At 41.2% G+C, this 27,880-nt stretch overlaps 1 protein-coding gene across 1 annotated transcript; it reads right to left on the reverse strand.

The window, feature by feature from the left end:
• Positions 1 to 109: 109 nt before the first annotated feature.
• Positions 110 to 27,164, reverse strand: eps8l2 (EPS8 signaling adaptor L2). Its single transcript, XM_080737624.1, has 19 exons — positions 26,863 to 27,164; positions 18,125 to 18,189; positions 15,602 to 15,763; positions 13,134 to 13,283; positions 12,825 to 12,904; positions 12,564 to 12,673; positions 12,317 to 12,393; positions 11,440 to 11,566; positions 10,528 to 10,616; positions 9,957 to 10,031; positions 7,260 to 7,408; positions 6,689 to 6,860; positions 6,327 to 6,361; positions 5,928 to 6,033; positions 5,300 to 5,431; positions 5,046 to 5,121; positions 4,483 to 4,666; positions 3,122 to 3,254; positions 110 to 2,373 (listed from the first exon to the last, which is right to left on the reverse strand). The coding sequence occupies exons 1-19, from the start codon at positions 26,960 to 26,962 to the stop codon at positions 2,296 to 2,298; spliced, it is 2,100 nt and encodes a 699-aa protein (XP_080593750.1). The 5' UTR covers positions 26,963 to 27,164; the 3' UTR covers positions 110 to 2,295.
• Between the last annotated feature and the right edge of the window lie 716 nt (positions 27,165 to 27,880).

The following is a 27,880-nucleotide window of genomic DNA, read 5'->3' on the forward strand; positions in this document are numbered from 1 at the left end:
CAATAAAGAAACCTGACTGACCCGACACCTTTTACTGTCTTGATTTTGGAATAATTTGTCATAACTGTTACAGTTATCAACGCAAAGGTGTGGAATCAAGTCTGTAACATGAAGCTTTATTGAGATGTTCTTTTATTTATGCCCATGATATTTACAAACCCAACTTTCAACATAAAAAAAAGGATGGAAGTATTATTTCAGAACAAATATACCTTTCTCTAATTTTATTAATGTGTGATAAGTTCCATGCTGCAAAAAAGCACATTAATGACAAGATCTGACGTCCACTAATAATGACTTCATGCAATGTGTGATGTTTTATAATTTGCTCTTTGTTGAGAGCTGACCATACATTATGGGATTTGTGAGCAAGCTATTGATTATTTAACAGGAAGCCTAATAATTGATAACTGATGTACCCTCACCCTATTCGTTGCAACTGATCTCTACGGTAACAAATATAACATGACACTATGATGAACTATGCCTTTCTGCAGATTTTTAGCTTGGAATAGTATATCATTAGAGAAGGGATTATATTGAGAGTAACTGTATTATGAGTATTATGAAAATATTTGGTTAGACATCTCAGACAGGGCTTGGACCACAAAGGGCATATATGACATTTTTGGCAAAACAGACTTTTATATATAATTTTAATGGTCCCTATGAGCTGTAGATGGTCATTAATTCGGCTGTTCTGTGCTGCAGAGATTTCGTGACTCGCTGACCCTGAACCAAACCCCAAACCGAAATACATTTGTCTCTAAAAGTGGAGTATGCATCGGCCCTTGTGCTTGCTATTTATTATGTCCATGAATTATACGGAGGGCTTCCAACATAAAAAATGACCGTAAAAGGTCGTATTTGGGATGTTCCTTTTAGGCAGGGTGTTTAACTGTACTTGTACTGTACTACATTTCAATTGTATTGACTATACTTGTACTGATCTCCACTTTTGTTTAATAATAAAAAAAAAAAATATGGTCACTATCATGGTTAGTATCATGTCAGGATCATGGTCAGTATCATATCTGGGAAAACATTTATTAAGGCAGTAATGCTGACATCTGTCTTGAGATATAGTATCATGACAGTATGACCACGATCAGTATGACCACATCTGTATAAAAGTATAGATTGCTTAAATATGTTGGTTTTGATAATATACAGTAATAACAATCAATGAAAAGTTTGTTTTTGCTCTACTGTAAAATTCTGAAAATGTCACTTATGCCCTTTATGCTCCAAACACACACACACACACACACACACACACACACACACACACACACACACACACACACACACACACACACACACACACACACACACACATACTGTATATTCTGGCACAGGGATTTGGGTACGCAATAACTACAATCTAAAGTTATTAGTAAACAGGTGCAATATGGACATAATCATGAACATCGACAGCATACAACCTGCTTGCATGCATATCATGCATACTATGACACACACACACACACACACACACACACACACACATTCTCACGTGCACACACTTAAACAGAACTGTATATTCATTCATATCCTCTTTCTATTCAACACATCTCAACGCACATCCCAAGACACATTTGAAGTACATCAGGTAACACAATTAGCTAAGAAAATAATCAAATACATACATATTCATCAGTGATACAAAATAAATATACAATTACAAATGTATAACAACATTTCAATAGATTCTACTGTAGACCAAAATGAACAGCAGTTTGTCTATTGTGAAAAAGCTGCTCCAATTGGAATGCTGCTAAGGAAGGCAAGCATCTGGACATGATGTGCTGATTGGCTGGTGCTTGACCACAGAGGGATGTGACTGGTCAGCAGGGGCGTCACACCAAACTCTGGGCCCTGGGTACAAGGATTCACTGCGGGCCCCCCATGAATGTTAACTATTGAAAAATAGCAGATATACAAGCTCACAGCGCGGCACCGAGTGCCGCGCTGCGAGCTTGTAGATCTGCTATTTTTGAAAAATCTTGAAAATGTGTGGCAAGAAACCTATGTTTTCATGTCAGTGATGCTCAAACTTTTTCATGTGAAGGACCCCCCCATCTCAAAATATTTAGTTCCAGGGACCCCCCAGAAGCAAAATTTGAGTTACAAATGTTCACTTAAAAAATACATATATTCAAAGATTTGCGCACATTTTCACGACTTTTCAAAAATAGCTAAAGTTACTAGGGCCCCTCCACCTTGGGCCCTGGTAACTCAGTCCCACTTTCCTACCCCTTGTGACGACCCTGCTGGTCAGCAATGTTAAGCTATTCAGTCCTTGGGGGCTGCGTCAAGCTTCTGTTGTCTCCGCCTCATGATCTCCTGCAACTCAGAGTCTCCACTGCCCTGCTGTAAAGCCAGCAAAAGAACATTGAATTGTATTTTGAAGGTAGCTTTTGTGTTTTATTTGTAATGATTTATTACGCACGCATGCGTGTGTGTGTGTGTGTGTGTGTGTGTGTGTGTGTGTGTGTGTGTGTGTGTGTGTGTGTGTGTGTGTGTTGCATTTTCTTCAAAACACACTTTTTTCTACTACTAACGCATAGCATAGTATGCATACTTTTTGAAGTAATGTGGTCAACATATCATAAATATATCATTCCGAATCCAATTTTCTTCACTATATTACTTTCCGATTGGTTATGATTGCCTTCCAAAGTTTTGGGGAGGGGCCCATTTTACAAAACAACCATAAACGCAGAATCCCATCTACCCCAAATTTGAATCACAGATTGAAGGACCTCTAAATAAAACTTCCACAAGTGATATTGGCCATTTTGTACACTCCCAGGGTTAAATGAACACTGGTAAATGAAAGCTGGAGGGGTCCATGTGCATATTCGCAATTTGTGCATTATTTTCATACTTAATTTCAGTGATGTTTAGGTTAATGAAAGAGTATTTGAGGATTCAGAATTGGGGATTACGATATTTTGGACAGAACATGGTTTGATTTGGCAACGCTGTTCTACAAAGCCCCAGACCATGGGGCTCAGTCACACAAACTGAGCCACACAGATGCAACGCATGACTTAACCAAACCTGTTGGGGATACGCAGCCTTTCTAGTGTGTGTATGTTTTGTTTGTGTGACTGACCTCCAGCTGTGATCTCTGTACAGTAATCTGACTGTAGACACGGGAGCCTTCGTCACCACACACAGCCTTAAGCTCTTCCTTGTTCAGGGAAAAGAGCTGGGCGCCTGTCAGGATCCCCAGACATTCTACCGTCCTGCAAACACACAGAATATTCATCACACACCCAGCCTTTATTTGCCCAGGGTGACAAAGTGAGTGATAAAAGAAGAGAGAGAGAGTGATAAGCTTGTGCTGATTGGTGCAGTAAACTACCAGCTGACTAATAAGTGCAAGCTAGTGTTGCCACATGCTGTCACTGTGAGCAGCCTCACTGTTGAAGGAATTAACCAGTTCAAACGTGGATGAAATTCAGCTGTCATACAGGGTTTCTACGGATGATGATGTAGAATTCTTGGCTAAGGAAACACTGGAGTTAATAAGGGCAAAAAGGAACCAAAATCTAGAGGAGAAAGCAGTGACTTTCAACAGCTCACAGAATGGTTGCATTGCATACCAAGTGGGCCAGCAAGACCTGTCATTAACTCCCTGGAGATATGACTGTGTGATTTATCATAATCAATACATTATTTTGCATTATTTCAAGTACACTAATAATGCTTTTTGGGTCCAGTGCTGATAACTGAAAATATTTAGACATTTGATATAATTATAAATATAATTTGAAACCATTCAGTCTTCTCTTGACCAAGGTTTCATCCAGAACTATATACTTTCTGGGGTGTTGCCCAGAATTGCTCTTTCTTCCCTATAAGAGAAACTAAAAAGAACATTCATTGTTGCAAAACCATCTCACATTCTGATATGACAGTGAGAGAGTAGAGGGACTAACCTCTTTTCTTTTCTGGTAAATATATTATTAGTACATTACTGTATGTGTGAAAGAAGACTACAGCCTCTTTAAGACGATAAGTAATCATGGCAGTGCAATTGATTGGTTCATGTTCAAGTGTGACACACAGCAGCAGAAAAGGTACAGCTGGAGCTAATGGACTAAAAAGGTGGGCATATGAAAAGGAACAACTCACTACAAAAACAATGGCTTTTATTTAGTTCTATATTGTATTTTTTTCTTTGGTGTGTCATGGCTCTTTAATTAAATGGAAGAGAGATGTACAGTAATGTGTTTCTAGTATAGACCTTTTTCCAGAGTGCTGCCATGTAGCTGCGGTGTCGGTGCACAGACACAAACAGGATGGCTATGCTAAGAGCCTTTCTGCTACCAGGGCTACAACTACTGTACCAAACTATGACAAGCCAATATCAGCTGTTAATATCTTTACCCCCATGTATCACTATCCTATTACAGAGTAAATGAAAACACAATTGATAGCCTTGATTGCTTAACTTAAACAGCGACTTACGGTTTCGAGAATCCTTTGCTGCTGAGCCAGGTTGAGACTTGCTCTGCATTGGAGTCAAAGTTCAAGGGTACAGGGGAGCTGGGGGTACGCTCAACCTTGAAAGGCCTGGAAGGAGCCTGGTTCTTGCTGTTGGCAATTTTCTTCAATAGTTCATCATTCACTTCATTCATTTGGTGTGATATGGCTAAAATGAAACAGGACAGAAGACAAAAGTGTGCCCTTAGTAGAGCTCAAATATCTGCCAGTAGACAACCAAAACATGACTATACAAACAGCCTATTGCACATAAACAATGGGCAATCAATGCATTCCATAAAATATATGCAGCTACATTTCTAATAGCAAGGTATGTGATAACCATTTGTACATAATTTCGACTGTCTTCCTTGCAAACCAACACTCTTTTCAAAAGCTCTTTTCAAATACTGCTTTCTCATTCTGCAACTTAAAAAATATTCACTGATTTTAACTTCTGTAAACAATTGCTCATAGAGTAAGGGCAAAAATTACGTATGTTTTCGAACTTGATAATGAAATTCAGGGGTCGTTTTCTCATCACTCACATTTGTCTTTGAGAGGACCTCTGTCCCCGTGACCCAAAGAGCTGGAGGGTGAGGACCCTCCATAGGCTTGCCCTGGCTGACACGCACACACGCGCGCGCGCACACACACACACACACACACACACACACACACACACACACACACACACACACACACACACACACACATATATATATTTTACATTTAAATAATCACATATATCATGCCAATCTAGTACAGTATACTGTATATAAGAAGGTGTGCAGTAGGTCACCTGGGTGTAGAAAGACTCTGGAATACCAGTGGGCTCCTCTAGTTTCACCACATCCAAGATGTTGTATGGAACGTAGCCCGACTGACCACTCCGATTCCGAAGTTTCCACCATTGTTTGTCATCCTCTATCACCTACAAGACACATTTAACATCTCAGACATCCATGCTGTACCCATTCATTCAACTGAAATCTTGTGAGAGAGGCAGAGACATAAAAAGATACTGCAACGATATACAAATGAAGTTACACTGTTAAATACAATGGTTCAATGATACTCTGAACATGGCTGAACTGTTTGAACTGAATGTGGAGAGTGTGGAGAATACTCAAATTAATGTGTTTTATTTATTTTGCTGGGACCAACTTAGATATTTTTTTATATCACTAAAGCCTAATTTATACAGGTAACCCATTTCCATATTCTGGTTTCATTCCAACAAATTAAACCAGTCAACAAAGAAACCTATGAATTTCCACTATCCCCCCAAAAATATGTTTTCCCCAATTTTACTAAGGGTCCAAGAAAGTAAAAGGTTTCAATTCGTACAGACTATTATTTGTATGCAACTGACTATGACCTGTACAGTATGTAGGCTATAACCCCCCTCCCCGCTCTCACTGCCTTACCTCCAGCACTTCGTCCTTAAGCACTGACAGCTCATTGGCATTGCGGGCTACGAAGTGGTAGCGAATCTTGGCATGTTTTCGGACGGAGGGCATCCCGTTGTAAGACCTGACAAAACAAGTATCAGATTTCAGCACAAATTCCTAAAGCAACACTTGAACTATAATTGGCGTTATCACTTTGACATAAAATAAAAATGTATTGTTTAATACATTTCATGGCACCAATACATATCGCGCATGCACTACAAAATACAAAACACTGAAAACCTATTCGAGGTGACATTGGATCAAAGCCGATGATAACTGTTAATATTGAACAATCTAGTCAAATAATGTTTGTCAGAGGACAGTAGGTGTTTCATGCTCACATTTGGGAATTAAACATCTAAAGTAACTTACCCATTTGAAGAGCTTGAGGAGTGAGTTCCAAAAAACTGGAAAAACAAAGGACAGAAAAGCCATAAGTCAAGTATTTGACCTCATCCCAAAACACCTGAGACCTGAAATGGGCAGAGCTATGCAATTGTTGTGCCACAAAGAGAGAGCCCGCCTGGGAAGCAAAAGGTCCCAGGTTCAATTCCTGGCTCTGGCAATGTGTTGAGGATCAGACACTTAACTTCATTGGTTCTCAAACTGTTACAGGTCTGTAACTCTGAGAGTGTGCAAACGGAACCAAATATGGGTCCATTTGGTTCAATTTCTACACTCTCAGAGTTATGGGGGTCCTTGAAATCAAAAGGTTTGAGAACCACTTGCCCTACCTCCTCCCCTGACTGTCTTCTGTAGCCTGGGCTGGTGGGGGACAGAGGGGGCCCCGACGACAGCCCCTCCGTCTCCCACGGAGACGTCCTGAAGAGCTCTGCTGGGGGCTCCCAGCCGTTACGGAACCTGGGGTAGTAAGTAGGGGCGCACTCATCCCTTGGCCATTCTGCTCTGCAGAATGAGGAACAAGGTTATTATAGTTTTACATTTTTAATTAGTTTTGAATCAAAGTGGGGTTGCTAGTTTAGTTTTAGTTTTAGCTATTTTCAACATGCTCATATATATATATATATATATATATTATAAATATGATGCTCCAAAAAGAGCTTTCACATCTTGGATATATATAATTTAAAGTTACCAATCGTATACCAGAATTACCAATTATTTCGCTTATTTTATCTGATCTGATCTAATCATGGTTACTCTGAGAGTATACCGGTATAAATGCAACCAAAATTAACCGTATGTGTCCAGTTGGTTGCATTTATCCTTAAGTTGTCAATGAACACCTACGAGCCTCTCAGCCAGACCCCCACGCATCCAGACAAACAGAGTAACATCAAGTACCTGGACCGGGTCCATCCCTCCCCCAGCAGTTCAAAGATGGTCATTTCTTTAGGAGTCAGATGTCCTCTCAGGAAGTCCACAGCATCTTTAGACAGGTGGGGGGAAATGACTGAGCGTGGGAGGTCAGGGCTGCCACAGCTTTGTAGTACCTGTAAGGTTCACACAGGATACATCACCCACAATGCAGTTGGCTTTGATGAAAGAACATAAAGTACTATAAACAAATGCAGGTGTGTCCACCACATACCATACACACACACACTCAAAGACACGCACCTGAACACACACATGCATGAATACACACAAATCAACTAATGGGTTCAGAAGGCCAATGATGTAGATGGAACTGAACTTACTAACTTGAATTACATTTAAGTATTCAATAAAATTCCTCTTGTTCAAAAGAAAACTGTTCAAAGGGTTTCATAAATGTGCTGTGAATGAGATTAATAATTAAGATTGACCATAACATGAACCCCCGTCCCCCTCCATGCACTAGGAGAGTAGGCCTATCAAATTCTCTATAGAATATAGACAACTTTAACTCTCCAAATGGACCCTTTTCATGGCAGACACAGCTGAAAGTGATTAGTACTTTAGTACTATTACTTGTCCGACTTTATTCCATCTTTCCCTTCCTAGATAAACTTTATTTTGCCGAGCTACTCCTTCCACAGTTTTGGTGACATGCACTCGGGCCATCTGTCAAATCGACCGGCTTCATCGGGAATCGATTCCTTGCATTTTGCTAATATATACATTACATAGTTTAATTTATATACATTTATCTGTGAATTATTTGTCTCCATTGACTCCATTAAAAATTAAACTTTTCCCAAATATGGAGATGACTTACAAGATAGATGTATGATATATGACTTGTGTCATGACAACCACACTTGCAATTTCCAATATCATCTTTCTAGTATAATTCATTTAGGGTCTGTGGGAGTTTCTGTGTGACAGCAATAAGTTAACTGTACAATATAGTTGTGATGATAACCACTTTCAACTATTTTGAGCATATCGTCATAGGCAAAAATATATTTATACAGAAAAGTTTAAAGGGGCCACTGTGTTGGACCTGGACTCAAGTCTCACTTTATCTTCACCTTATCACAGAAGCTTGACAGGCCCATTTGGTTAATGTTGCTGAATATCACCATCTGTGCAGCGCCCCATTGTGTTTCTATTCAGCAGTATCCAGGCGTGGTAGAATAATGAGGAATCAAATGTGCCTGTTGTTATGTAAGTGTGGTTGCACCTGTGTTAGAGCTGAGAGCTGCATAGCTGCAGCCTGCTCAGTGAATTAACTTTTTTTTTTTTTTTTACCTTTCAATCAAGACACGATAGTTGTTGCTATGTATAGTAGTATATAGCAAGCAACATACTGTACATTTTTTGTCATTTTTATATATTTGAAGTTTTTCCAGAAAACCTGGGGGCGAATTCACACTGTGGTTGCGGGTGCGCACTCGAGACCACTTGGCAGATGTTTTGATAGTGTGAAGGCTGAGTACTGTTCCCTGCACCCACTGCACCTTCGGAGGTAGTCTTATAGGCTAAGACTACCTCCGAAGGTAGTCTGGAGTTCGTTTGATGCGTCCTCGGGAACGATGTGCTGCAATGTGAAGCCATCGTTCCAAAAACAAGAAAGTGGTGACGCTGCTGCTAGGATGAAAATAACAAGGATTGGTCCGTTACGCCACTATTAAGATACCAAGGATGCACCAGTGACGTTACTGTTATGCGAAGATTACAGACGTTACATTGTGATGTACACACTGCTTTGGTTGTGTATCGTTGTTCTGTTATTATTACAACTCAAGATAACGTCAGGAACACAGTCAAACTTTAATATTTGCTCTAAATTCTGATGAGACTCTTCTTCTGTGACATAGTCAACAGCGCCCCCGGGAGACACACAAACACCATTACAGTTGAATGAAGTGTACTCCAGGCATGGAAGAATCTTGGCCAATGTGAATGCCTACAGTACTTATTATAACTCTATGGTGAATGCTGGTCAGCGGGGACCAGGCAACCATTTCGGGAACAGTTCGAATCAATCAGGGCACTGTGTGAATCTAGCCTAGCTACAGCTAGACATCATCCCCACACATGTTAAAACAAGGAGGGGCCGTTACTGCAGTTAGTTAGCTGCATTAGTATATAGGCTGGCCCCAGGCTAGTGTGAATCTGCCCCAGAAGGCATTTTTAGAATCGGCCTCAGTCCTAAATGGGTTAAGCAGGATCACTGTGGGTGTGCTGTCAGCCAAGACAATACAGGGCATTTATATGAGGCAAAGCCTCATCAAATAGAAATATCATATGACAATAGTAATAATACCATATGTACTTTGCCTATGGGCTAAGCCCACATTCTGGGTATTCACTGACACAGATACTGTAAGTTGTTTGGCTAAGTGGAGAATGGATAAGGTTGACTTTATTAAGGAAAACCATCATGTATACAGTGCTGCCAGCTGTTAGATCGTTATGACTCATTTACCATTGTGACAGCAAGCACACATTAAAACCTGATTTATGCTTTAGTGTCAAAGTGTCATACAACCAGTTGTTCAACAAAAATAATGTCTTCTCAACTGAAAAAAGCCTAGACATTACGCCAAAACACTTGGTCGCTGAGGCATAAATCATGCTTGACTGGGCTCAACAGCTTTGTTTGTGCCTCACCAGTTCCAAAGGCCCAAAGAGGAAATGTACCAGCTCGGCTGCACTTGGATTCTGGATGTGCTTCTTCAGTTTGGCCTGTAGGGGGCAGAGAGAGAGAGAGAGAGAGAGAGAGAGAGAAAGAGAGAGAGAGAGAAAGAAAGAGAGAGAGAGAGAGAGAGAGAGAGAGAGAGAGAGAGAGAGAGAGAGAGAGAGAGAGAGTGAGCGGGCAAAATGCACTGTAAGAAAATATAATTTATGCAAGACAATTATAATAATTGACCTTATAAGTCATTATGAAATGCTTTATAATGTGTTATGATTATTGTTATAAAGCATTATGAGTATTTGTGAGGGATTATAACCATAATTATACAGTTATAAGCATTGTTTGTTTATAATGCATCATAGACATGGGTTGAATTACTGATTATTTCATAGTAGTATAGCAGCTCTGCAATAGTATTAATATAAGTAATAGTATCGTGTAGTGTATTAGTATTATTTTGTATTTATTTTCACTATTATTAGTACTATAAGCACAACATGTTGTGGTCAGTAGTGGACGGTAACATGGGGAGCTGTAAGAGCTCACCAAGAGGTTGAAGGACAGCTTGAGTTTCTGCAGGCTATCGATGAACTCTGCCTCGGAGGGGGGTTTGGCTCGCAGGGTCAGCATGCCCTCTGTAAACAAACACAGCAGAAAGACAACAATGACCACACAAAGCCTCCAGGGTTACCAGCCCTTGTCACAGCACAGACGGACAGGGGAGAACCATGGTTTTCACTTGTTTAGCCAAGCTGCAAAGTGACCAAGTCACTGTGGGACTGAGACATGGCATCACATTATGATACTTTTTTTTTTTTTTTAGTTGGAGGTAGGTTATAGTCATGTTCCTTTTTTGCCTTCTTGGCCAGAGAGTGAGTCAGGGCTGGGCATTATATCGATATTCATATCGATAAGATATGAGACTAGACATCAGAAATTGGAAATCATAATATCATGATATGTGTTTTCTTTCCCTGGTTTTAAAAACTGCATTACAGTGCCAAAGTTAGGTATTTTTCTGAACTTACCTGATTGTTCTCGCTGTTATATTATTTTCCATTACTCACTTAGTTATTATATAGGCATTACTGTTATTTATCAAAAAATCTCAGTGTAAATACTTTGTGAAAGCACCAATAATCATTCCCTCAATATCATCGCAATATCGAGGTATTTGATCAAAATGTCATGATATCTGATTTTGTCCATATCGCCCAGCCCTACCATCAGAGACAGCTGCACAGGTACTTCCCCATTGCACAAGACATGTTGATGTCCAGACAAAACATCCCCCTCTACCCAGCCAGACATTACTGGATAAAGGTCGTCTCAGGGCACGGTGAAGTATTCAGGACACGGTGAAGTATTGAAGAGCATAGCAACAACACAGGAGAGGGGACAATATGGACATATTGCCGCTGAGCTCAAGCCACCGCATAAGAAGAAAGGGAGACAGACCTGCTGGTCCTTTCTTCTTGTTCTTCTTACTCTTGTTGCGCTGCTTGAGCTGCGCAAACGCCTCTGCCGCCTTCTGCAGGCGTGCCACGAAGATCTCGATATCATCCAGGGCACAGTTGAGAATTTGCTAAAGGCAGGACAGAGTGTAGGCTTTAGAACAGTTAATCTGACAGGAAACGAATCCTGAGGCTTTGTGGTTCAGTTAAGTCTGACGAGCTGACTGAAGTCATGAACGCTTGAGGCTCATTTTAGGATTTAGGGGAAAAAAGGGAAGATGTCTGCACTCCGCACACAGCTGTAGCTCTGAAAAGGGTTTACTGTGCAATAATCAGGTACACAATGTTGTGTACGTTACCTGATTATTGGACAGCAAAGATTTTCTTTTCTTCACTGTTATTTTGTCTTGCACCAGCAACCACTGGATATGCACGTCAACGCTCTTTCATCTTAGGATTTAGCCAGACGCAACATGAGTGAGTACTGTAGGTCTGTCATTGACATTTTACTTTTGACAATTAATTGTCATACAAATAATTGTGATTAACAACTTAATTGTGTTTTTGGCATTGAACATTAAATAAAAATTACATTTCGGTTTGCCTTTTAGGCTTTGTAAACATGGGAAAATATGACAAATAATTTAATATATAAATAGATTATGCCTACATTTAAAAATTTCAAACTATTTTAAAAATAGCGGAAATAGCTCACAACGGGTCACATCACAACACTTTGTGAGCTTGTATATCAGCTATTTATGCAATGCATTTTTTTGAAAATTGATTACTGTATGACGATTGTCCAAAAATAATTGAAATGATGTTAAATCATTGCGATTAGGGGACTAAGTAATAACTGTGACAGGAAGGAAACTCACCACGTCCTTCTCGATGCGCTGGGCCAGCTTTTCGTAGGACTCCGAGTCATGCGGCCTCGCTCCTCGCAGGTCTCCATCTGTAGCAAAGAAAAAAGGTATTTGTGGAAAAGAAGGGTTCTTCTCCACTAAACTCGCTCACCATAGGCTACGGCGAAGACGTTTTCTTAATGTGAAATAAAAGCAATTGGGTGTCAATTATGTAAAAAGATGCATGCTGTATACACATGTATGTCAAAAGTGAACATACCCTGCATGTTCAAGGCAGCAACTCGACCCTTTGCGCCAGGGGCTGGGCCCTTGGGGGAGGAGGGAGGGATGATAGTCTCTCTGTGGTACTTCAGTTTCTCCTGGTTCATCCTGGAGGATGAAGAGACATCCAAGCCGTCAGTCAGCTCAAGTGTCAAAGAGCAATTTGTGTGTGTGCACACGAGTGAGCAAGTCCATGTTTGCGTTAGAGGGTGAAAGCGATAGAGAGAGCATAATAGTATACTGTGTCCAGACCACTCACTTCAACGTCTGCGGCCTCATTTTCTTTCCATGTTTGTTGTCTCCTAGGGCACTGTCTATGTCTGCATGAACCATCTCGGCCTGAATAGCAATGAACACAGATATAACTTACAGCACATGCAGTATGTGTATATTATACTGATGTATGCATAAGCTGGTACCAGGCGGCACTTGTGAGATGAGGGAATTTTCACCTTGATATTGATTCAAAATGCTTTTTCTATTTTTTTATCTTGAGTTTCTTGAATTACTCCTGGCTGATCTTTCAGTAAAATTTCAGACAGACAGACAGACAGACAAACAGACCTACCTCAACCTCATCACAGTGGAAGAAGTGGACATCAGGCCTCTGTTGCTCGTTGTCCTGACACACAAATAGCAGCACAGAGGGATACCGCGTCTGGTTCAGCACTGTCTGACAGACGTGAACGGTAGAGAGGGGGAAGTTCTCCAACTCTTCCTACGCAAGATGTTAGAGAGATGACAATGAAATGATGCAGACAAAGAGATTTTGAGGTACAGTAGGCATAACATTACTACATCATTTTAAATGTCCATACAGTGATGATGGCACTACATAAAAACACTTCAACCTAAGATCAACCTAACTTCAACCTAACTTCAACGTAACTCCAACCTAACTTCAACATAACTTCAACATAACTCCAACATAGCTTCAACCTAACATCAACCTAACTGTTAAACAACTTAAATATGGATCTCTAAATCCATAACCAAGACTCAAAGGACTATATCAATACATTGTTGTATTTGAAGAGAGTCAGACAAAGAGGACAAAACAGTGAGCTACCATCCTAGTGGCAGCTTTCTAATCTCTCTCACAGATCACAGATCATAACAAGAATACAGAGACACGTAGGGTCCTGGTAACTTTCCACAGTGACATACAGTATAATCAAAACATGATTTTGTAGTCAGGGTAGGTCGCCATGACCTGTACTCCAGACAGTAGTTCACAGAATGTAACCTTTATGGTCATATGAGCCTCATACATGAATCATACATTTATGTATCATAATTCATATCTATCACTAACTCCATCCTAACTTCAACTTAACTTCAACGTAACTTCAACATAGCTTTAACATGGCTTCAACATAGCTTCAACCTAACTTCAACTTAACTTCAACATACCTTCAACCTAACTTCAACGTAACTTCAACATAGCTTCAACCTAACATCAACCTAACTTCATCCTAAAATCAACCTAACTTCAACGTAACTTCAGCGTAACTTCAACATACCAGTAGCTTCAACCTAACATCAACCTAACTTCAACGTAACTTCAGCGTAACTTCAACATACCAGTAGCTTCAACCTCACATCAACCTAACTTCAACCTGACTTCAACGTAACTTCAACATACCTTCAACGCAACTTCAACCTAACTATTCTTGTGAATCTCTTGTGGGCTGCAATTCAATTGTGATTTACGTTCTTTAATAATCATGGGATACATTGTTATAAACCGGTGAACCTCCTTTTGTTTTATTGTTTGATAGATCTGAGATCCTATCAATATATATCCGATAGTTATGGATAATTTAGTTATGACATCCTGCTTCTCCAATCCTGACCTGTACTGTTTTCTCCCCGCTAGGATTGTTATCAAAATGTCTTATCCATATACTGTATGATCTGCCTTGACACTGACACATACTACAAGTTGAAACAACATGTCGTCATCATAGCCTCAGGAGATTGAAGCTGACATTTCCAATGTCAGATAACAATCTTTGACATACAAAGATAGCTACCACTATTAGGGCCAGGATAATGTTTTCAACGTGCAGACACCTCTCTGAACATCAACAAGATACCAAGTCGTGTCAACAATCCATCCTATGAACATGATCCTTGCCACTGGTCAATATCAGATGCACATGTCAAGACACCAGTCTCTCCAAGATGACATCATCCTGCCGCCCTCTCATCTCAGCCAATGGACGCACTCCACAGCTGACCTGTCATAAACTGCACGTCATTCATTATAAAAAGCCTGTCAATGAGGGAACCATGGAACACTTCACTCCATGTAACTTGTAACCTGTCTATTCTCTTGAATAGAATTGTCTGTCATCATGATATTACTGTGCTAACATTATTTTTCAGGCATGTGAATGTTTTGAATATAACTATAATTGGTGAATACAGATGGTGTCAGACTCGACTCAGACGAGTGCCAATAAACTAAGCAATAAACCATTTTATGAAATGCATCTGCCTTCATTGAGGCTGTATTATATTACATATAGTCAGAAAATATCAAACTCCAGCAGTTCTCTCCTGTCATCTATCCCATTGTTTTTAAACTTTTTGTGCCCAAAGCACCCAAAAGAGCAAGTCAAAATCTCAAGGCACACCCATTTCCTCTTCTTCAACAAATGTCCTCTATTCTATACCAGCTGTTATCACTTTGTAAACCACTCTTTCTTGATTCTTGGTTCACTGCTCTATCCAGTTTCTCGCATACCTTTCCTGCTATCTCTTTTAATAAAAGAAAGATGGGGCTGTGTCCATAAGGCATTTTTTTTCCTGGGAGCAGCAAATGTTTTGAATTGTTTTCAATGTGAGTACTATTTACACTATGATGGAAAAGTCAGGAACGTGCAGACGCTGATCATATATTCTGTGCCACGCGTTCACGTCACAGAAAGTTGAAATATTTTCATCTCTGGGCATTTTGGGGAGCACTGTGAGCTTTCAGCGGGGAAAATATTTATTTCGGTGAGTAGACAGTGTGTTTTAGCCTCATACCTGCGTGTCGCAGTCCAGCAGACGGACAGCCTTGTCGCTGACCTGCAGCAGCATCTCCTGTGTCCAGATCTTGTCTTTGGAATCCAGCAGGACCAGCTTCTTTATGGCATCGTCCACAGTGGCGATGGACTCTGCCTTGTCCATCATGAAGGTAGAGAGATGCTGGGGAGAAAATTTGAGAATGAGACAGAGAAGGATAGGAGAGAGAGAGAGAGAGAGAGAGAGAGAGAGAGAGAGAGAGAGAGAGAGAGAGAGAGAGAGTTGATTTGGAGTGCCTGTTGTATTCTACCGCAGTGGTTCCCGGACATTTTCTTTCTAACCTGATTACATAAATTCAACATTATTTGCATTCACCTGGCATTTCTTGTAATTTATGTTGTCGAATTAGTCAACGTATTGACCAGGTGGAGGCATCAAACACCCAGGAGGGGTGCCCGCCTGGTGGCTCACCTGGTAAGAATGCATAGCTGGCCCTTGGCAGCATGTCACCCTCTCTCTTCATGTCCCTCCACTTACTGTCACTATCAAAATTAAAGCAGAAATGCCAAAAACATAGCCTTGGGAAGAAAAAGAAAAAAAATAGTACTATCTTTTTCTTCACGCACCAGTGTTAGACATCACCGCTCTACATGAACATCTAAATGTATGAATGCCTATAAGGTGCTGATCCTATTGCAAATAAGTTGGATTTATTGCACACCTCAATTGTCCTTTAAATGACACTATTATATAGCTTGATATGAGATACGCTCTACATGTGCAGTACTCTGGTTATCTGTGATTACGTGTGATACATAATGTGTGTGGGGGCTGGTGACATCATTTGCACCATTTGATGCACCTCAGATAGCTTCCAGCTAGCTCTGAGACGTCTGTAATCAGCTGCCCTTATTGCTTTATTACAACACAGGTCCAGCATATGAAAGGCAATCAAGACATTAAACCAGTGTACATTCTTTTGTGTCAATAGGCAAGATAGATAGATTCATCATTTAAGTGCTAGGGTTAACTTAAAACCTATTCTTCTTCATCACCCTAATGCTTAGATATTTTTCTTTTTAATATTATGTTTTAGCAGTTTCTGCTTTGTTGTCTCCACCAGCCGAAGGCATGGAGGAGAGAATGTTTTCGCCCCTGTCCATCCGTCCGTGCGTGCGTCCTTGTGTCCTCCAGTTTGTTACCAGCTAATCTCTGGCGCCGTTGGCCCGGTCGCTGTCAAAATGAGCACACACACTCCCTGGATGCCAATTCAGAACCTCTGCCCGACATTTTTCAAATGGCCCTGTTCCAGCGCCACCATGAGGCCGATGTTTGCAAAACACATTTCTGTACACTACTCTTAGAGATTTTGTCCACAAATCCTACAAATCGGTAGACAATATCTCTTCAATCATGTGATCATCATGGATATGTCCGATTTTCCATATTCCATCTTGATTGGCTACAATTGGCTTCTAAAGTTTGCAGGATTGCTCTGTTTTGAACAAAATGCATCAAATCATGAACACAGCGTGCAATCTTGGTGAAATTGGGCGTGCACGTTCCCACTAGGTAGAGGAAGAAATGCCACTTCAAATTTCTCAAATCAGCCTCATGGTGGCGCTATAACAGGGCAATTTGTGTGGCCTGGTGGAGACCTGTGCTCGGAAGAGCACTGCTTCTAGTTTGCTACTGATTTGCTTTGAGATGAGAACATGAGAATGTAGAGACAGTAAACCTAGTGCAAAGACTGAGGAGACTTGCAATGCATGACGTGATACGATCCTAGCTCGCGGTTCCTCAAAACTCACATGCAGCATGCGAATTCACACCACATTACATCATTTTGACAGTGCAGTATGCTATCATGCCAGAAACACGTGTGCATGACATCATGCCATATTAACGCTGTGCTGCTGCAGCAGTAACCATGACCTTAACCTTTCCATAACCTATCCATAACTGCTAACGTAATTGCCATGGCCAAAATGAACAACACTTTTCTCAGAGATGTCCAATGTTGTGTTATACAGTAACACTGGTATGGGTATAATATTAAATTATGAAGTTTGCTTTTAGAATAATAGAATTAGAATTAGAATAATTTTAGAATAATACTAATTTCTTATAATAATTCTAATACCAGATGAAACAACACAATCTTAGTTTCCCTATAAAGGTGGGCAATATTTACTTGTAAAATCAAAATATGCTGTTTTCATCAGCTTTTTTAATCCTTGTAGAGGAACATACTTTATAGGCATACAGGTACTGTAGACATAATGTACTAATGGCAATATGTAAAGGACAAAATGGGGTGATAATAAAGCTATTAATTTAAAGTATTAAGTCAGCAAACAAGAATCACCTTTCATTAAATATGAACAATGCATTGCATTAAATCTCAAATAAATTATTTCCTGTTGTTGTTGCTACAGTCATTTACTTTCCAGACCTCTATAAGAACACAGCACAGACAAGATTGCAAGTAAAAATCTATGCTTATTAGTAGGTTTGTGTCCGGAGGGAAACAGCAGGTCTTACCTCCACATGATACTGGGACGTCTCATGCATGATCATATTGGAGTTGGAGTATATCTTCCTTTGTTCTGTTGAGTTTAAGAACAAGTTATGCGTTACAGTTAAAAGAGGCTAACCGATCCTTGCAGGTCGTTTCTCTGTCCATGTATCCAATGTCAAATTAATTCCAGCGGTAACTCAAAAATGTATTCACATAATACTAGACAGGTTGATCTCAGTCGCCTTCCTTTGTAGGAAATGAAACATGGCCAGCACACACTCAGATATCGTGGCGTACAGATATGGAATGTCAAAGTACATATTATAAAGAGATCTTATCTCGTCGTTATCTTAAAACAAAGGAAATTGTCATCACATTCACGATGTCTTAATCAAAAGATTTCTTTACATATACAGTACTGTATATTTTACAGTACTGTATATTTTTTTGTTTAGAGTTTTTTATTCATTTACTTTTTTTCTGTATTTGCCTAAAATTGTAAGCTTAGTTTTTATTTCCTCTCTATATTTATTTCATCTGGATTTTATGCATTGAGCTATTAAGGCCTGTCCATAGTATCTCCGAAACCTCCGAAATGATTGGTGAGTTGCGACCTTCCGACGTGCACATTTTCGTGCATTTTTCTTTTCTTTTTGTGCAATTAATTTGCCTGAATATATATTTTAGAATTTTGAATTGCCGATTGTGTCATTATTGACACAAAACGTGAATATTACACGCCGAAAAGCAACATAATTTGTTTTTCGAACAAGGTAAATATTTCTGAGCTTCCGCATCGCGAATAAAGGCATCAACCTGTATGAATAAAGCATCAACTACACGAATATTTGTATGCAAAATATTCACCAGTGAGTAATCCGCATTTCCCTAATCTTTATTCATCACACTCCTGGTGTGCAAATAAAATAAGGAAATAAAATAAAATAACACTGACCTGAAATCCACTTGCTGATATTAGCAGCACTGAAGTTGACAAGATAGATAAAAGGAGAGACTGATGTGTTTTAAAGAATGATAGCCGGGGAAATAAGGAAGCGATATGAATAACTAAAGCGAATTACGACTATCACAAACATAGGAAAGCCAAGAATCCCATTGCTTCACCCTGTGTCCAGCTGTACAAGAAGATTCTGCAGTAAGGTCTCACATTTCTTGACTGATAAACTACCAACGCAAAAGAAACAACCAAACAATAGCTTTTCACTTCAAAGTGTCTTGGCAATGCTGGCATGCAGTCTACTCTTAGTACTCTATCCAGCCCGACCAATCAGAGGCACGATCAGAGGCAGGGACAGATTTATAGGGTCAAAGAGCAGTGAAGGCAGTTTCCCAGCAGCAATGTGTTACTTCCTCATCTGTGCTATTGTCTCCGCCAGGCCGAAACACATGGCCGAAAATATGTTTTTGCGACCGTATAGGTCTCATTTACTATGAAAAACCTGCAGATCATGTCTGTCTGTCTGTCTGTCCGTCCGTCCGTCCGTCCGTCCGTCCGTCCGTCCGTCCATCTATCTATGCGTCACGCCTCATGTCATGCTCCATATATAGCCAAGACATCTCCATATATGGAGCTGGCCAATACCTCTACATCTGACCTCACGGACGCCTCATGTCATGCTCCATATATGGCCAAGACATCTCCATATATGGAGCTGGCCAATACCTCTACATCTGACCTCACGGACGCCTCATGTCATGCTCCATATATGACCAAGACATCTCCATAAGACTCCAGATATGGATATAGCTGACCTGTTCGGACATCACAATGATGACTCGACCAACACTCCCTGAATGCCAGAGCATTTTTCACATCTGCCTTTTATAGCGCCACCAGGAGGCCGACTTATGTAAAACACATTTATTGATATTACTTTTTAACATTTTATCCACATTTCACCCAAATCAGTACACAAGATCTCTATAGTCATGTGATCAATCTAACTTTTGCAAGAGTGGCCTGTTTTGAACAAATTCCTCAAATCATGAACACAGTGTCCAATTGCGGTGACATTTTACACGCACAATCACACTACATTGAGGAACAAATGACACCCTTTTGGCATTACTCTGTTAAACCGATTTTTGCTACAGGTTTTGTCCAAACATCACACACATCCTTACACAACATTGCTGGCCCACAATAACCTACCTGACCTGGCTGGCGGAGACCTGTGCTCCGTGGAGCACTTTTTCTAGTCATGTTGTGAAACTCATGATGATATTACTGACATATTACATGATATTACGAGGTATGTTGCCCAAGGTGGAGGGGCCTTAATTATTTTATACTTTAGCTATTGAAAAATAGCAGTCGTGAAAATGTGTGCAAATCTTTGAATATATGTATTTTTTAAGCGAACATTTGTAACTCCGTGGCCAAATACATATCATTTTGGGGGTCCTTCACATGAAAACGTTTTGAGTACCACTGACATAGAAAAATAGGTTTTTCAAAAAAACTCAGAAGGATTTGAAATATTTCAAAGACTTGCACAAATTTCCACGATTAAAGAAAAATAGCACAGAGTGCTGTGCTGCGGGCTTGTAGATCTGCTATTTTTCAATAGTTAAAGCACAAAATAATCCAGTGAATCCTTGTACCCAGGGCCCAGAATTTGGTGTGACACCCCTGCATGATATTACAAGGTATGTTGCATCAGCCTGTCTGTGGCTCAGACAAACCAATAAGCGGCTGGAACAGATTTTTGAGTGTCAAAGAGCAGTGGATGCAGTTTCCCAGCAGCAACGCGCTACCACTTCCTTATCAGTGTTGTGAATCTTATGATATTACTTTATTGTTGGTGATAACAGCATTATCGCCAATGATCTCAAATTGGTCTAACCTGAAAATATTACATGCACAGAACTCTGCAATGTATGACAGCCAGCAGGTGTGTGCACAAGAGGATACTCAAGATGGATAGTAGATAATTTTTTAGGACATATCATTATAAACAACACTACTACCAGAATTAAGTATTTTCTTCTGATTTAATTTGACTTCAAAATTCTAATTGCAATGAATAAACCAAGGGCTGGATCCATTGTTTTTATTCTGGTCAATGTTAAATGAGTGTGCTAGTTGTGCCAGTCACTGAGCTATTCTCCAGGTGAATAGTCGGCAGGTGACAATTACGGGTAAACGAGAGCTTGTTCCTATCAGCTCTGCAGATCTCATATCAGGTCTCTCTCCCCACCTAATAGAGTCTCCGCACCCAATAGAGTCAACATTTTGATATCACACAGACTCTAGCTCTCAATTTCTCAATGCAATGACTGTGTGCGTCATGTGATTAGGCCTGAGCCTTCAAACCAAATGAAATACAACCAAAGTCTAAAGGGAGGAATTTGTCTGTGTAACTGCACAATGAGCTAAGCGTGTTGTTTACCTTCCAGTGATATGTCCATTTCCTGTCTAATACTCCTCTTTCCTGCTTAGCTCCCCACAGGTGAAACACAAGCGGCAGGTGTTGGTGAAAGTCGAGCTTGCCTCATGTCTTATTAATGACTGACATTTATGCCAATCAATTCACAGCCTTGCGACAGCTTGCAATGAGAGCCACTTACCGGGCAGATGGGCAGATCCTCAGGGCGTTCCAGACCCACTGACCAGTGACAAACATGACTACCTGGACGTCAGTAACCGACTGTGTCTGACACGAAGCATGGGTAACACTGACTATCTAATTGGGCTTGATAAGAACCTCCTTAAGTCAATGGTCCTTAAAGTCTAGTCTTGAGGTACCTCTGCCATTACAACTTCATCACAGCCAAACCACACTCTGGGATCAGGTTTTATATTCATTATTCAGTCAACATAAATACAAGAGATTAAAGTGGCAATAGTGTCTTTGTACTAAATGTGTTTCCATATAGGCCAGAAAAGGTTTTGGTAGTTTATAAGCAAAAAAACGAAATAATGAAAAATATACAAATGTATTAAAAAGGCATGGGACGCTGGGGGAAAAGTGATAAAAGCCAGAGTGCAACAGGCTGTAATGTATGAGACCAGTCTTTGGACTGTCCAAAGCTGTCTTTGTTCACTGTCCAAATTGGACAGTGAACACATCGAACAGAAGTGTGGCATGTAATGCAGGACAAACATGAAGTTACAATGTTATATCCTTGCGTTCAAAACATGCTGGAATCCAGACGTACCAAAAACGACCAAGCATTATTACAGTGGCCCTAATATGTGTTATTTATATATGTACAGTATATGATAAAGCCAAAGCACATCTAGCGGGTTGTCAAACAAATAAATACAAAAGGGTCCCAGCACGGGTGGCGCAGTGTTAAAGCCCACCACCACAGAGGTTGTGGTGCTTTGTCTGGCATCTATGCCAACACAATCAGGGGAAGTATAAGCCGGGCAGGGAGGGTGGTATTTGCACATACTCCTACGGGCTGGGGAGGCACCTGTCAGGGAGTGTTGGGCGCTAGGACCAGGACTTATACGTCCTCCTGGTGGGGGCTCCTCACTGGCAGGTGAGTCAGTATAGGATACAACAGCAGTGACAACACAGAAATGTATATGGGGAGGAATTCATTGGCATAACGACTAAACTGGCTGCTCTAAATTGAAAAAGAAAACAGTAGGGGTAGGGTCCGAGTATGATAGTCTATTGGACTTTACCCCTCTATTTTGCAAAACATACAGAGACCTTCATATATGGGCATAAAGGCCCTTTTCCACCGGCAGCGATAACGATGACGATAGCCATCAAATATCACAGCGATAATTATGCCTTCACATTGATGTCCGATAAAGTTATCGGACATCAATGTGAAGAGGCGCCAATTAACAGCCGCTCGCGCAGAGCGCATCGCGAGCTGTTTGTCAGAGACCCAGTTCCATATCACTGTGATCTTAACCACATCGTTGTTGATGTAGTTGTCGGCTATCGTTGTCTGTATCGGTGTTGGGTGGATGCTGCCGATCCACTTCAATTGAAAACCCACTTTTTTAAATCGTTATCGTCATCGTTATCGCTGCCGGTGGAAAAGAGCCTTTAAAGGGACACAGACAGAAGGGTATAAAGCGTACTTTTTGCATCTGATGCATCTGATGGGGCATGCATTACCAACTTGCATCGTTCCCTAGTAGTCTATTATTATAATGATCATAACCATAACTCTGTGTACAAATGGATAAAGGAGAAAGAAAGAGAGAGACATTCTCAAGAAACATCTCAAACCAGAAAAAGAAAATTAGCTGGACAAATAAAACCATAATAATAAAATAAGAAATATCTTGGTGTGAGTTTATGGCATTTACGGTATCTGTAACTTTATAGTACAAAATCTGTCTACATATCAACAGTACTACAGGTGATACGGAAAAGTGGTGCTGTGCAGATTTGTCCATACAGCACGTCACCACACGCAATCACATCACCATCTCACACCTCATTTTGACAGGGGTTAGTATGACCTGGGATGCATGGTGGTCAATGCAAATAACTTCCTGGTACAATAGGACAATAACAAATTCTCAGTATCAGAGGTCCCAACACCACTGGTCTATATAACAGCCTGAGAGGACGGTGCAATGGTTTATAAAGCACAATAATATTTTATGAATACATATGAGATACCCAACGCTACCATGAACTCACAATGACTCAAAATCAGCAGAAAATCTGCTATTTCTGGCGAGCGACATCATCGTGTGAAGAAGTATACATGAGGCTTTACAGCACTGCGTTTAGCTCTAATAGGTTGACAAACCTACTGTATATAAAATGACACTGCAACACATAGACTTAGAAAAAGAAGCAAAGCTCTGTAATACCGGTATATATTAAAGCCAGCTTCATACAAACATGCTGATCTACAAAAGAATACAGTGCAGAAATATTTCTATGGCTACTGTTTATGCCATCCCAGCACTCATGTTTGACAAAGTTCTATTTTACCTGGAATAGACATTCTCCCCCTTGAGAAACTGGCCGAATTATTTGATAAAGTTGGTGCGTCTTCCGATCCGACCAGGGCTGATGAGTCTGTGGCCCCTGTGTTCCTCTGCCCCTCAGTTCATCACCCCACCCTGATGCCCCTGATAACGGGAGAGGTGGGAGGCCCTACGTACAATTTGCATCGCTTGTCTGCTGCACTACTGCAAGAGTGATGGGGCCGTTTTGCATAGTGGAGATTGAGCTGGCGACACTTCCTGTTGTCGTTCTACTACATCAGTAATATACTAGTACAGTATATTTTATTCATAAGCCTCTGCATGTGTAGCACTAATTCAAATTGAGCACAATGCCCCAAAAGTTCAAATATTTGATGGCAAACATCTTTCAGATGTATAATCATTGTTTGAATTGCTTTTCATTTACTGTATCACCAAGATTATAATGGTGTGGTACAAATGACTGATGCAACCTCATGTTCCTCCCATTGTTAAACCACTCATGAATATAATGTCAAATGGAAAGTGCTTTCCATTTGTGGTTCTATAATGTCTGATACAGGTTGGAGCCCAGGGCTCACAGATACTGTAGGTAAGTCACCTTTAATGCATTGGGCAGCTGGCACAAAGCTATTACCATCATTACCCATCTAACGCTGGCTGTGTGCCACACGCTGCTTTTGGCTTCCTAATGCATTAAAAGGGACTTATGTATACAGTAAGCTATCTTTGAGTACTGGTTTTCTTCTAACTGCAATTGTGCCTCTATAGGCCTACGGTCATACAAATCCTCAGTGTTAACTTTGAAAGTGTAAAAATATGATATGGGATTCATTCAATAGAATATGGTTTTAGGCAGAGAAGGCAGCCATAATGTCCCAGAGGTCCTGCAGTGAGTAGACAGCAGTGACCATCTGCCGTGCATGACAGAAAGAGGCCTCACTTCATCACACATACAGCAGGATATCGTGCTGAAGAGCTTACTCACCACGCGCCATGTGGATAACTGGATATTGGTATTTGACTTACAGTATTTACACCACTCAAGATTTCTCGAGAATAATTCTAATGCTAATGAATAATGCTATACCGTAAGCTTCCTAAGGAAAGAGAGGAGGATCAATATGTGTCATTGATGTGTGTATTCAAGGGATAATAATGATGCTAGGGAAACATATTCCTTGTGTATATATATGATATACACACAATAGTGTAAAGCACAGTACAGTAGTCTGTGTGTGTGTGTGTGTGTGTGTGTGTGTGTGTGTGTGTGTGCGTGCGTGCGTGCGTGCGTGCGTGCGTGCGTGCGTGCGTGTGTTTTCCAAATGACTCTAGCCCTGTGCTTGATAGTTTAACTGAGCTAAATCCTGATGCAGAACCATAAGCAAATCCCATTATCATTGTCTATGTTTGTGGTAAACATCCGAATCTGAATTTCCGACCAATTGTAAATTGGGAATGGCTTGGCTTGGTGTGAGTTTGTATTTGGGCCCGAAAATACAGTACAAAGGTTCTTTATATGTTGGTAGTCCAGAGAGTGTTGCTGGCTACAACTAGTGAGCTCATGTCTGGGGCAGGGAGGACCAGGGGGCGAGGCGGCCCCACCTCTAACGCTCCCCGTTTCAATGGCCCTTTCATTCACCTGCAAGACATGGCCATCCGCACCCTGTTCCAACCGCACTCTGAAAACAGGCACGCCCTGCACTCCCTGCTAATGCACGGTATATTTGAGTCACACAAACACACCCAGCTCCAACACGGGCATGCGACAGCTAAAATCGCACAGTGTCATAACATGCTGTAAACTCCTAATAGAGATTAATTGCAGATAGTGACCAGAGAAACAAAGTGATGCAACATTTATTGTGCCACGTCGTATAAAACTGTCATGACAATAACATTTCCTCCCTATCTGGAAGCTCTGTAAGCCAGACAGATTGTATTGCATGCATAGGAATGCACAAAGATCAGCTGTCTCTTGACAAATCCCAGTGTGCTGTTGGTTCATACAGAACCGCCAACCCTTGCTCTCTCCAGAAGCGCAGGCCCCTCATATTGGTAGCAGCAGAGGTGCAAGCAAAGCAGCACCCTGTTTGGTTTATTTGAGCAGGACAGGAACCCTCGCAAGGACCTTGGCCCCCTCTTATCAGTGTGTGTGTGTGTGTGCACTGGGGATAGGATTGTGACGACTCTGGATTGGCAGCAGAGCTGTGGGGCCACAGCAAAATGTCTCCCAGATAACCATAACAATATGAGGCACTGGATTTCCTGACCCAGCCATTTGCCATGCAAATTCATGATCGCTATGATTTGACTCAATTACAATACTGTTACCATACATTCTCTGCCTGTCCATTCTTGGCTTGCAAAGAAATGCAGCAGTAAACATGGCCAATGAAAGAACACGATGAGCAACCATCACACTTATATATCGCCGTTGTCAGGTGAAAACCTTGTATGTCCAAAACCGTTCGTTTAGCATTTATCATTTTAAAAATGATTTAAACTAGTGAAAACAGCCGATCAGCTGTTTTCACTACTTTTGTGCGACGGCCTTGTATGATTAAGCAGGGCTTTACTTTGCAAAAGAACGTACAAATTTGAAACTTGGAGATACGAGGTTTCCACCCGACAACGACGATATGAAGTATATGAAGGAGGACAATTACACTGTGTAATGACACATTTTCACCTGACCTGGTAACCTAGTCAGCCTACAGAAAATAAGGTGGCGTTAACGGCCATGTAGAGGAAGAACACATCAGCATACTCTCACTCACACTGCCAAAAGATACAGCAGAATCCTTCCATGCGTTATCTTACCGTAGAGGGCCTTGGCGCTTATCCTGCTGTCCGACCTGGCCACCCCACTGCAAGGGAAGGAAGAGGAGGAGGCAACGTTACGTTGTCGGCCCTTCATCATTAGCCCCACGTAAAAACCCAATTGCCACTGTGGTGTCACCAAGGCACCGGAACGGCCACTCCACTGCCGCTTGTCATCGAGGCATGCACACGCACAATTAGTGAGTGGTATACAGAGTGTCAGAACGAACAGTACAGGACAAGGAGATTATAGCCTGAGATTCTGAGCATATGGACCAGCCAGGGAGACAGAGAGAGAGAGAGAGGAGGAAGGGGGCGTGGGGCACTGGGAGAGAGAGAGAGAAAGAGAGAGAGAGAGAGAGAGAGAGTATGTGTGTGTGTGTGTGTGTGTGTGTGTGTGTGTGTGTGTGTGTGTGTGTGTGTGTGTGTGTGTGTGTGTGTGTGTGTGTGTGTGTGTGTGTGTGTGTGTGTGTGTGTGTGTTGGGGGGGGGGGGGGGGGGTACCCAGGGAAGGCAAACATTCCACAACAGAACAGCTCTGTGCCCGAGGTCTCTGACCCATGCCGCCTCTCACATACTAGGTTAGCGATTCCCTCACTCTCTCTTGTTCCCTGTGGCAGTGGCTTCAGGATAAGGGTGTTAGCTAACTTGCAGAAAGGTAAACATGCTGCATTGGTTAAGCCAGGAATTCCCAAAGAGTACATGTATGTTGACTCACTTGCCCTGCCTCCCTGGAGGTCCTGGGATGTTCATGGTTCAAGACATCCACCTGGAAGAGAGAGATGAGAGATGGAGCGGGTGAGAGACTGGACAGGTGATGTGCCAGACAGACAGATAGAGGGGGGGGGGGGGGGGGCTAAAGGAAGGGTGGAGGAGGGCCAGGGAAACAGAACATTTCCCCACAAAACAAACATACATTATTCAGTTCAAGCTACCCTTTCTTTAGCCTGTTGCATCAGGTGTCTTTTTATTTCCTTGCTTCCCGTTCCACTTTGGAAACTCACCTACAGTGAGTATAA

Source organism: Nannobrachium achirus (genome assembly GCF_963921795.1).
Source record: "Nannobrachium achirus genome assembly, chromosome: 11".
Taxonomy (NCBI): domain Eukaryota; kingdom Metazoa; phylum Chordata; class Actinopteri; order Myctophiformes; family Myctophidae; genus Nannobrachium; species Nannobrachium achirus.